Source organism: Corvus cornix, chromosome 3, assembly GCF_000738735.6.
Source record: "Corvus cornix cornix isolate S_Up_H32 chromosome 3, ASM73873v5, whole genome shotgun sequence".
NCBI classification, from domain to species: Eukaryota; Metazoa; Chordata; class Aves; order Passeriformes; family Corvidae; genus Corvus; species Corvus cornix.
Window position 1 is genome coordinate 60,366,672 of NC_047056.1, and position 12,643 is coordinate 60,379,314.

The window sequence follows — 12,643 nt, forward strand, 5'->3', positions numbered from 1 at the left end:
GACTCAGATAGAAAACTTGATTGGCAAACATGACAACCACATTTACAAGGGTCAGACATTGTCACTAGGAGGTTGAAGACTGGGGTCTCTCTACTCACTTTAATTCATCTTGAGCTATTTTTTCTTGCATACTGAGCTCTCTATTTCTCATCTCTATGACCATTCTTTCAGCCTCACTCTGCAGTTCTGGAAGACTCTTCTCCAAAGCCTTGTCTGGAGTTCTGAGTGTCTCATCCAGTTTTACAGCATCTTCATTTGCAGCTGCAGGGGACCAAAATGTATTTATGTAAGGAGCTAGTAATTAAAAACAACAAAGAAGCTTTAAGCATCTGCCCATCAACTCTATCAGCAAGTGGAACACAACTTGCACTGGTTATTTCTGCTGTGAAATACAAAGGATGGTTAATCCAGTGATCAATAACAAATGAGAAAGTAATATATGTTTAATCAAACCTTTTATTATAGTTCACTTTTCTACACAATAATTTAAGAAGTCTTTATATCCAATACAAGAAATATATTGCTCCCCTCCTCCTGCTCCTGAAAGAAACAATTTGCACTGAACCTTCCAAACAAGCAGAAAATAATCTGCTATATTGATGGTAGAATTAAGGAGCAGGCAGTACAAGCAATGAAAATTAGACTAAATTACTTTTGGAGAACCTCAAAATATGCCATTTTTAGCATTCAGACTTAACAGTGCTAGGAAGCATAAACAATTGTGAAATTTTAGAAAATGAAGCAGAAGAGGAATGAAAGACACCCACAGATGTCTGAACCCACTCATGTGTTTAGAAGAAGATACCCAGAAATGGAAAAGAAAAACATGGAGGTTGGAATTTATGAAGGTATACTGTAAATGTGTTTGGAACAGCTGAATTATTCTTAACTGATAAAGCTGTATACAGGGCATCATAGTCAAGGACGGACTAAAATCTTTCTGCCATAGCACACCACAACATATTAGAATACACACTTTCACAAGCAACTAGGTCACTTATGACAATCAGTTCCATCTTCAATTTTAAAAAGTACTGCTGCCCTTCCATAGGTACAGAGTTCCCGAGCAACTGATTTCTCCAAAACGGGACTGTTCCTGGCCACATAGATACTTCTGAATATTTAAATTAAATCTTTAATTAAAAAAAGTAAAATCAGTCCTTCAACCTTCAAATAAATGACTATGTCATCTACACATTGCATAGGTTTAGAGCAAATTAAGAAGAAAATTCTAATCTAATGATATTTTTGATTAGCTGGTGAGAACTGAGATTTGTATCTTTAGTCATGAGTGGTTATGTATGGAGTAGTGAGGTCTGGAAAAAGACTACACTCTGCTCAAATGGATCGCCGATCACTTCCATATGTAATATATTATGTACCATTACCAAGTTACCTCAGGCCAGGAATAGGCCTATATATATTTTTTTTTTTAAATTCTGGAATAAAATATATGTAACTCCCCTGAATATTTACCTTAAAAGAGAAAATTAATATGTCAGCTAAGCTTTTCTTAGGTTCAGAAAAATTCATACCTAGTTTTATCCTTCTCTTCTCTAACCATGTTTTGTTTTGTGTCTTGGTATGCTGCAAATATCAGAGTCCAGTGGTGGTAAAAGATTTGGGCGCACTGACATAGACAAATGCTAGGAAGTGCAAAGCAGGGAAATTAGTTACAAAGAAAGAAAATTAGTTACAGCTACTCAGAAGTTCAGAAAGTCAACAATCAGCTCAGTAGATGTGAATCAATAGTCAGAGTATGGTCATTAGAACAAATCACTACAAGCTTCTCACTTTTAATGAGTTTTGTCAGCTAGGTAAAAGGTATGAATGAGAAGAATGTAGCTGTGTTATGAATCACCATTGGCACCCAGCTGTAAAAAAATGTTATTGGGACGTTATTAGGAGAGCTGACACAGGCAAGTTTTACTCCTTCTGAAGAGCAAGACACTGAAGAAACCTCATTTCATACTTTTTACCTGTGGTCAGGAAACACAGACATAATTTTCAACAGAGGAAGGGAAATTACATGAAGGTGAGCAAGAGATTTGGAAGAATACTCTTTTGTGTGACTCAGTCTAGAAAAAAAGGGGCCAAAATGGAATATGATTCCTCTCTGCAAACATAGTTGGGGGTGGGGGAAGAAGTACTACAGAGAGGAAAAAACATCTACTTGAACTAAAGAAAAAGGTTTGCAAAAGAACACATGATGACAAACTAAACGTGAATATTTTTTGCTAGAAATGTGAACTATTGTAATTATGAAGAGTACTGAAACCGCCTCCTATCCAGATTGTGTGTATTTGTGGAAACTACTTTGAAGATGAGGTTTAAAAAGGTTTTTGATAGCAGGGGAGTGGATGCTTTAACCCATGAGGTATCTCTCAATCCTGCGCTCTTGTATTTCATGTATTCTTAAAATTTTAACTTGGCCACTAGGCAAACACATTGATTTTAAAGTCTTTGTCTACTTCTAAGATACTGCATAAATTTACTTCACCCCCTCAATGTTTTTTAACTCTGTACTTCCTTCTGCTAAACCTGCTTGAGGAAATTTTTATTTGGGTTACAAACACTGGGCATAAACTTTGTAGAGTCAAAGAATTCATTTTGCTCAGCATCCCAAATTCATCCTGAAATATGAAGAACAGGGTCTTTAGTTTTAAAAAGTTCTTAAAAACTTGCTCACTTTTTCTTGTTGCTTTTCACACATCTTTTTCTTGTCAAAGTTACAAGTCCTAAAGAGATCCTAAATTGCTGTTCAGTTCACCTTCAAAGCATATACAGGGATTTGTTACATTAAAGGCAATATAAAATGTATTTTATAGCACTTGGACAAAAGTGGAAGCTTTCCCTTTCAATGAAATGGGCCTTCAGAAGCATAGCTACTAAAATTAGTACTGGAGGGAATATCTGGAGGAGGAAAGAACTGATAAGTATTTTTCAAGTAAAAAACCTGCCTGTATTTGCCAATTATTTTTGTATTTTTCAGCCATTATCTTATTTAATAGCTTTATGAAATATATAGTTTTTGCTTCTTGAGGCCGTCTACAATACTTTTCTCATAAGTATTTACTGCAGTGTAAGGGCAGTGAATCAGTCTGTGGAAGAGAAAGCGTTGGCATGGCTCCATGCTTAGGTAGTCACTAGCAAATTCCAAGCAGCAGATGTTCATTAACAGCAAGAAGTAAATGCATTTTTGTAGTAAAGTTGGCAAATTAAGATGAATTGTTAATGTACCAAGTGCTAAAATTACATCTAACTTTTTTACCAAAACATGCTTTGAAAATAAACAAAAGCTAAGGCCTGTTTCGTTACTTCATCATAACAGCTCTTCAGATAACGGCAAAAATTCTAATGGAACATGCTCAGTTTTCTTCTAGTCTTTGTTCACAATTATCAATACACTAAGTGTTTATATAAACTGCACACACAGATTTGAAAAAATCCGAAGACAGTTTATTGCCTTTTCTTCACTCAACATTTAAAGCACATGACATTTCTTAGCAATTGAAATCTTCTTCACTGTCTCTCAGACCCTTTTCCCCTATCATCCTCCAGTTTTCTTGAGAAACAACTCAAGTATTTTAATTTTTCCAATACCTTCAGCAGCTTGGAGAATGCCTTTGACGAACTGTCCAAGAGATTTTGCTCTGTCATTAGTCCTCTCGGCATCCTGCCTGGTCTGCTCACCATCTGCTGTCACCTTGGTAGCCTGGTGATACAAATTCAGGGAAAATATAATTAATGAACAGGACAAGGCTGCACTATGTTATACTCCTACTGACTGAATCCATGTACAAAACTTTCCTCAGGCCAGAGGCAATCAATGAATTATTGATCAGACGCATGGGAAATGAAATGCTCTGTTCAAGTACACAATTAAATTTTATTACCTTTTCCTTTAAATGGAAATTGGAAGGCTTTATTTTAGGTTCTTAGAAACCCTACTTGTGTGCAGCAGCACACCAATGGAGACAGGATGAAATTATCCACTGAATAATAATATCTTTGCTTAAAGAAATGTTGTTTGGAACCTTTTAATAGATTCTTTGGGGAATACTTTCCATAGTTTCACAAATGTGTACTTTTCGATTGACAAAGTGCAGCAGGGATCATGACCTCTTTGCTTCTTCCCTCGAGGTGTTCTCAAAGACACAGTTCATTCCAACAAGCAAGAAGAACTTTAAATCAATACATTAATTTGACCAAGAAAGAGAGAGGAAAAAAAAAGAGTAGTTTTATTCAGCTCTAATGCTTGAAGTTGTTAGTTTATAACATATTGGGGTGCTCAGTAAAATTTTAGTTTTGTGTTACTAAATGCTTTATAATTGTACTGAATCACAGCAGAAGCAGGAAGAGAGACATCTGCAGACCTGAAAAACATGCCAAGGAAAGGAATCATGTTAGGACTTTCTACTTAGCTCTTGAGGTCCCTATTTACAAAATGGACCCTTTTTTATTAAAAAGAAGCTGAACCTTTCAAGACACCAAGCTTGTTGGGCTGTAAAGCAAAAAAAAAAAAAAAACAACAAACCCAACAAACCAAAAACCAAAAAACCCCCAACAAATAAAACCCTAGCTTTCTTCTTTAGTGATTACATTCCCAAAAAATCTCGAAATAGGGCATTATGAATTTCGCAGTCTCTATGAAATGGCTAGAAAGTCAATAATTCAAAATGAGTTTAGGTTTTCCCTGACGTGAACTGCACAAATTGTTTCTCCCTTACAAAAAAACCCCCCACACTTTTCAGTAATAGTCAGAGGAGTAGTAGCACTTAAACACATTTATTTTTGCCTGATTATCTTCTAGGTGGAAGCCCTCAAGGTACTTTAGGACATCTGGGTTTCCAAAATGAAATCCCTGGCATCATCATACCACTTACAATTTTGGGCTACTTCAGAGTAGTTACACTGAAAGTAACTTACACTGAATGCAATTTATATGAAAATGGTTCAGGTAAATAGAAGTATACAGGAAGAATTAAGAACCCATGCAGAGTGGGGGGAGTTTGTTCTATTCCATCCCTCTATCAGTAGAAGATCATGTCTTTTCACACTGGCACAGCTTTAATCATACTATTGATTACTTCCTCTAAGATTTAGAAACCCTTTTTAGCTGCCTGGATACAGAACTAAAATACTGTTACAGTGAGCTGTAAGAGGCAAATGGGACAGAAAAAAGGCAAAAATTCTAAATGGTCTTGATGGACCACCACTCTAACCCTGCTTGGCATTTCTGATGTTTAATTCTTCATGTAATTGAGAATACCTTATTATTTATTGTCAAACCCTCCACAAGCAGCCTTTTATTCTTTGAGTTTTATTTGCTTGGAATATTCACATTCAGTTTTATTATATTCTATAATATTTCTAAACCCTTTGCTACAAAAGGTGCTTTATAACTTACATATATCTTCCTTAGTTTTGATTACTACTTCCACATTCACACTAATTCGAGCTGGCCACTTTAACCTCTCTATTTATGACTGAATAGCACGTACTACATTTTTGTGAAAATTAATCTGCCATTGAACAATTTTCATTTCCTTTCAGTGACAGATCTCTTTAGTACTTAAATCCCATTCAGGTCCACTGAAAGCTTTCTGCATTTTGACAGAATTTGCTCTGCTGAAAAATAGGCTTTTGCTTCATTATCTGGTCTAGCTTTAACTCTGTAAACCAAATTAAATGGCAAACATCCTTCATACTGTAGCTGGCCATTCCATGGCTAATTAAATGTTTTCATTTTTTAATAAGGTCCTACTGGTTTTATACACATTCAATATACTGCAGTTTACCACTTTTATAAGGTCAGTCTTCAGCATCTTCTAACAGTTTAAAGAGACCCAACAAACTCTTGCTGTGGGAGCAACAAGGGTCAGGTAGATTGGACCCAGAGCAAGGGTTTCGAATGAATCTTCAAGAAGTTATCTGGACACAAATAAAACTTTCTGGCATAAAGGAGATCCTTATCACAGAAACCAGTAAAGAAAATATTTGAGATCAGTGAACACACTTTGGTGATGTCCACAGTGATGGAAATTCTATGAAAGGCCTTGGAGTAGCCACTCAGCAATTTAAACTACAAGCAAGTATTAGCAACTATGTTCACATTTTCGTTTTGGTTTTGTTTCTACATTTATTTAGTCTGAGGACTTAATCAAGCCTTAAGGAACTCCTCTAGATAGCATCTGGAGGGTGTCCTACAGGAATTTCTCCAGCTAGTGAGCTGCAGACCACAGAAGGAAGTGTAAACACAGACCTCACTGTACAGATGGAAGTTCTTGGCTCTCCCTCCAAATGTCTCCAGCTATTGCAAACTAAGTTACCTCTGCTACTACTTCCAGGAATTTTTGAGTTAAAGAAATTCAGTACTTTGGGAGAAAGGTGAGAGTTTCCAAAGACAAAAGAAGCATTTTGATCAAGATGAGCGATTCTGATCCCTGTCTTTCTTGAAGGCTCTGAAGGTACCTAATTAGAAGGGAAGTGGGGGTTTTGATGAAATGCAGTGAACTGAAAGGAACTGAAGACCTCAGGCCTTCCGTTGGTGCTTGGTATGGGAATTTGCATGCAAACATGTTAACATAATTAGTGCAAGAAAGACATGAGGATCTTCTACATGGCAAAGTAAATGAAGCACAGAATAATGTAAAAGAAGGGAAAGGAATGCTGCACTGAAGTAAGAGATCATTGGTTGAAAAGAGACCACATGGAAGCAAAATCCCCAAAGGTTTTGTAGTGACTGAATTCTATTGTCTTCTATATTTTATCTTAAAATGGTTAGAATATTTTTTCATAGAAACAGATTCCTCACCAATCCTCACCAGCTTTTTTCTTCATCAGTACTGGTTTCACTTGGAAAATATAATGAGCCTGCAAATCAGATACAGGGAAAAACTCCAGCATCTGTGGTAGTACTACGTACTCCAAGTGCCAGCCATCATGTAGTTATCAGCTGTATCTTCGTTTGGAAATGAAGCCTTGAACACACTACATCAGGACTCACACTTTGTTTTGGAACATTATTCTTGTTTACAAACACAGAAAGAGAAAGCTAGGACCTGCCACCAGTTGCCAGTCCCCAAATTTAAAAAAAAAAACAACCCACCCCAAACTACTCCAAACAACTCTGTAAGGATAACTGGAAATCATAAGTCTACTTAGCCACCACAATGATGAAAAATTGCAGAGAGGGAGTGGTGATAATGTGGCCACCATAATAACTCCTCTAAGATCACACTTTTGATATGTTTTTCCTTCCACGAGTAGTCTACAGAAGGTCAGAATCTGCATTATTTTAGGTCTTCTCTATAGGGGCAATTGGAAAAGGTTATTAAAAAGAGTAAATTCACAAGAGGGAAAAAGTTGTCTTAGCCTAAGATTGAGAAACTTTAATAGAAAAAATATAATCTTCCCTGCTTGTAGAGCTGACACGGGTTAAAATTCCAGCTAGACTTAAAACTACCACAGTCGCTTCTTGCAGAAAAATACAAGATCAAACAGAAGTGGAAAATCAAGCTTTCTCACAATGTGAGTATGTACACATACATACTCGTGTACACATGTGCATGGGTGCCTACATATGCAAACACACCACACATGCTACAGATGCTTTCTTACCCACTACCCATTTCAAAACTGAATAAAATCCACACAAAGGAAACAGTTTCTCTGAGAATTTTAGTTCCATAAGCCATGTACAATTTACAGACATGACGCTAAAACTGCCTGGAGTTTATGTGATCCTCTGAGGTGTACATTGATCAGTACAGTACTACACATCTTTCTTATTTGATTCTTTTGATTCACGATCATGACTTTAGGTAGTTCTTCACACCCGTGTACTTTGGACAGCTTTAGTTACACTGAGGCTGGTTCATTTCCCTATTTTTTCTCCACTAGGTGGCACAATTTATATTATTTTCTTAGACATTGTCTTTACTGACCAAAATGAGGTCTACATTGAAATAAAACTTTTGTAAAAAAAAAGAGTATATAGCACATCTACTGAAATCCAGAAGACTCTAACTATCCTCATAAATGAAATCTAGAATACATATATTTAACTAAACTCACACACCTCTTTAGTGTCAGCTCTTCCAGATAAGATCATGCTTGGGTGCTCCGTATGGACATGAAAAAGCTTTCTTACCTTATTAGGAAGTATTGCAAAAAATATATGTCAATATATTGCTCCAAAACAAGGGATTGTTAGAGGACTTGCTGCCACTTCAGACACTGAGACTGAGAAGCATCTTATAATTCACCTATTCATTCATGTTTAATTCATATTCAGAAGATTTCTGTCATTATCCAGCCTTAACCAAGCCCATAGACCTCAATGTGATCACAGACATACTCTTGTCAGTAGTTCATCCATTTCTGTCATGAGGGTATCCAGATTTTCTCGTGCTAGCTGAAGAAATCTCTCTGGTGCTCGCTGAGGTGAAAGCAAATGCTGTTGGGAAAGAGACGGGAGAGTGAAAAATCTGTATGCAACGGATGTTAGTGCTTCCAAATACTGAAGAGAAGAAACATCAAACATTTCCTTTTCATCACAATATGCAATCCCTTTTGTCATTGACTCGTGTCACATTCATCCAATAGGCTTTTTTCAGGAATCTTGACAACTTTACATAACTTGTAAGTATGGTAAGGAACATACAGTATATAAAATAAACAACCACTTCATAGACCATCAGCCGGAAAACCATTTTATTTGTATGCAATATGGCTTTTCTATGCCAGAAGTACAAATCCTTGCACATGTGTTCAGAAATTGCTGCTGCAAGATTTATTTATTAAACTAAATAAAAATAAAAAACTGTGATACTTATTTATCAACCAAAGCGAACCTGAAATAATTAAATCTTGAATTTTTCCTCTTCCCTGAAGCTAGTCACAGCTGTATGGTTGAACAGATTCAAGTACAGTTGTACTGAAGCTCTGTTATTTATGCATGTGAATACCACCAACATACCTTTAATTCCTGTGTCGTGTTCTCAAATCCATGTAACATTTTATATGGAGCAGGTAGTGGACCACTAAGGTTAACACTCAGGATCATCTGGTTTAGCCGATCCAGGTCATTGAGAAGGAGTCCTGTGCATTCATCATCACAAGCTGGGGGAAGAACAACAAAGCTCATTTCTTCCTGCTAAACATTTAAGACATATGTTTGATTTAGAAATTGTATGGCACACATGCAACTCTGTGGGAGGTAACAGTAATTTCATATATATTACTCCAAAAGTGTAATGTGAGCAAAAATGGCAACAACAACTAGGGAATAGGAGACACATTATTGCATAGGACTTAGTAATGGGATAGTTTAATATAAAACACAAAGATCAAAATTGATAGGCTTACCTCACAAAAAGAGGAAATAATTAATGTTGTCCATTATGGACTAGCCAATATAAAATATTGAATTATACAGGTAATTTGAATGAAATTTGAGAAAAGTGGATGGGTAATTTGGAAAATCTAAGGAGCTCTGCAAGAAACATAGTATGCTTATGGATTTGAATACAAGAAGAAACCTAAAAAAATCTCCATATAACAGCATGGCCAAGCATACTAAACCTGTAATGCAGACAGCTGAAAGCTTCCTGGTAAAAATACTGATAGTTTTCTTTAAAAAAATGCTTTTCCCTACTTCTTTCCACTAACCAGCTTATAAGCTTTTCATGTATGATTCTTTTCTTGCAAATATCCTTCAGGATGAAAAATATTGTTGTGTGCTGCATATATCAAAAGGAGTTTGCATTTTTTTCCCCCTTGCTTTCGATTAACTATCACAAGAAATTCTCATCTCATATCATTTATGCAGCAGACAGGAGAATTCTTCATCCTTTAGAACAGAGTTATGGGAATACCTTTCTGTTTCTCTGCATAAAGACTACACAGAACTGGCAAGCACAAACATCTCAGGAGATGAAGCAAACTGTGAAACAATGAATTCACTGGTGATGTTAAGAGACATGGAGAGTTGTACCTAAAGTTTTACAAGTGTGTAATTATTTATTTCAGCAAAGCTAGGCAGTTTAATAGCTAAAAAACCCCCACTAAGCAAAGTGTATGTTTTTGTAGAAAAGAGAAGTAGTTTTCAAAAGAGAATTACTTCTTTTTTCCCTGAAATCTATTCTTCATATAGATTAAATTTTTTCTGTTCATTAAAGTTTTCACAGTTACCTAAATATGGTTCTTATTCTGTTGACTATTCAATATAGCAATGACAAAGTGTGGAGTCAAATACAGAGAAAAAAAAAAAAAAAAAGAAAATTATTTTAGTCCACCATGAAACTCAAGTGATGATTGAAAAGGAGACAAGGTAGACACTGGATTAGTGTAGTAAGAAGTGGGTGCAGAAAGCTAGATACTATTGTTAGTTTAAGACTTCCTTTTGCATTTTCATTGCTTCCATTTGCAGACTTCTTCCTCCTGTTTCACAGTATTTTGTTACATAAGCTGAACTGCACTGGAACTGCAGTCAATAACTGTGGGCATGATACATTCTGATTTATGCCTCTACATGAAATTTAACCTCCCCCCCAACTTATTATCATCCCAGTTCTTGCCATCTGTGTGCTTGCCTTTAGAAGCCTGAGAGAATTAAAAGAAAAGCAAGTTTTACAGCAAATAGTGTTTTATATAACAAACACCTGTTCTGTAGCTGATCAAGGAGGTAAGGAGAACTGATAATCATTTTGCAGGACGAAAATAAATGATCTTGGACCTGAATAGAGTTGGCCTCTATAGTCTGGTTTTTGCTGTGGTTTTTTTTCTGATATATTATTTTACTTATGAAACAAGTGAAATCTATTCACCTTCAAAGTTCACCTAGTGGTTGGTAATAAACTGTAAAAATTTGTTATGTGTTAAAGACAAACTCAGTTCACACCAATAAGAAAAAAGTGAACAGCCCATGAAGAGATGAAGTATTCTCAATGAGTAAGCAATCGATAAGTGAGCATTCAGTATAAATTAACACCTCTTGCACAATAATCAGGTTGAAAAGAGGAACTGCATCAAGTGAGACCACAGCTGAGTAGATGAGACAGGACTCAGCTACTCCAGTATGCAGTCTGTAATGTACTGCAGCTATGGGAAATATTTCAAGAGCATGATTATATTTTGCAAGACTAAATACTTATGTGTCTATCTATAAAGCTGTCAGGATAAATTTGTGTCTAATATTAACAAATGCAGGACTAAATTCAGATCATTACAGCAGTGCAAGCATGTAAGAGGCAAATCATGCAATCAATATTACAATAGTTCAACAAGCAATTAATGCAAATTTTCCATTTTCACCACACTTTTCCATGCACTTACCTCTTGTGAGAAGCATGTCCAAAGTATGCATGCCAAAAGAAATTCTTTTAAGTTTACAGACATCTAACCATTTATTCCATCTTACAAAGAGAGATAATGAACTATAAAAGAACCACATCTGAATCACAATATGTTTCTCCAATTGAGTGATTATCTGACACTATTTTGCTCTAATACATTCATTTCTGTGAAGATTCAGAAGACTGTGTTATGACTAGCTAACTCTTGGTCTAAGGGCAACCATGCAATCTCTGATAGGAGGTGGTATCCTATGACAGTCAGTGACTCTTCAGTATCAGCTTCGTGTCGCCTCACAATGAAGTGTTGAACTACTCATTAATCTGTTGACTATTACCTAATTTTTCCCATTTTGACACTAGTCTCACACCAAATAATAAAATAGCCTTCCTGTGCCTTCCAAAACAGAACCCCAGTAGAGAGCTGAAAGCTTTAGCTTCCTTGCCACTGCTGCTAGTTTCAGGTAGCTTACATGATCAATATGTCTCTAAAACCTGGTAAAATTCATATCTAGATCAGGGTCTAAAATACCTACTCAGGTTTAGTTCTGATTTTTATTATCTATAAATCGTCATCTGCTGGTTTTGATACATACCAGTAGTAGCTGAGTTTAAAGACTGCTTGAGTTGGGTGAAAGTCAGGACTGTGGGTCTAAACTCAACAGGAGCTCACGTATCACAAAAAGGGAGAACAAGTAATAGCATATCAGCTGCTAGGCCAAGCAGGGGTGTCCTAATTGAGCCCATGCAGCCAGAGAAGGAGTTGTCCAACATGGAGGTAAATTGAATTCTTACAGCTGAGATACAAGGACAACAACTTCTATGAAACTCAGAACACTGCAGAAGCTAGTCAAGGCTTCATAGATATGGTGTTAGACACAGGATCTTTCTTTTCAGCTCACTCTGTAAAGTCTTGCAAAAAGAAACTCCAAGCTCCTGCTGAAATAAGCACTGTGTAGGAGCTGGGAGAGGCTTAGTTTCACAGATTCTACAAGATCTACTTCTGACAGAGACAGCATCTCTGCCTAGTTCTGAATTTGGAAGGGCTGAGATCATGGGAGCTACTCACTGTTTAAAAGGGAAAACCTTGATTCTTCCAGGATCAGTGGCTGGGACCTCCCTTGCTCTTCTTGGTGTAGGACTGACTGGCAGCTGGGAAAAAAACTCCCTCTCATTGCAAGCATCAGACTTGAGTGCAAATACTTAAGTGCCCAAGACTTGCCATTAAAGGAATCTCATTATATAATTTTCTCCTTCTACCAATATTGAATATTTAAATTTATAAA

General features: G+C 36.4%; 1 protein-coding gene across 2 annotated transcripts in view; it reads right to left on the bottom strand.

Annotated features, from left to right (window-relative positions):
- LAMA2 (laminin subunit alpha 2) overlaps window positions 1-12,643 on the bottom strand; it is a 345,535-nt gene that overhangs the window by 76,582 nt on the left and 256,310 nt on the right. For both annotated transcript variants that reach the window (XM_039568097.1, XM_039568096.1), the window contains exons 33-36: window positions 8,984-9,126; window positions 8,363-8,461; window positions 3,604-3,715; window positions 99-261 (exon numbers count right to left, since the gene is read on the bottom strand). In XM_039568097.1, coding sequence (XP_039424031.1) covers window positions 99-261; window positions 3,604-3,715; window positions 8,363-8,461; window positions 8,984-9,126 — 517 coding nt within the window. The remainder of the gene's footprint in view (window positions 1-98; window positions 262-3,603; window positions 3,716-8,362; window positions 8,462-8,983; window positions 9,127-12,643) is intronic.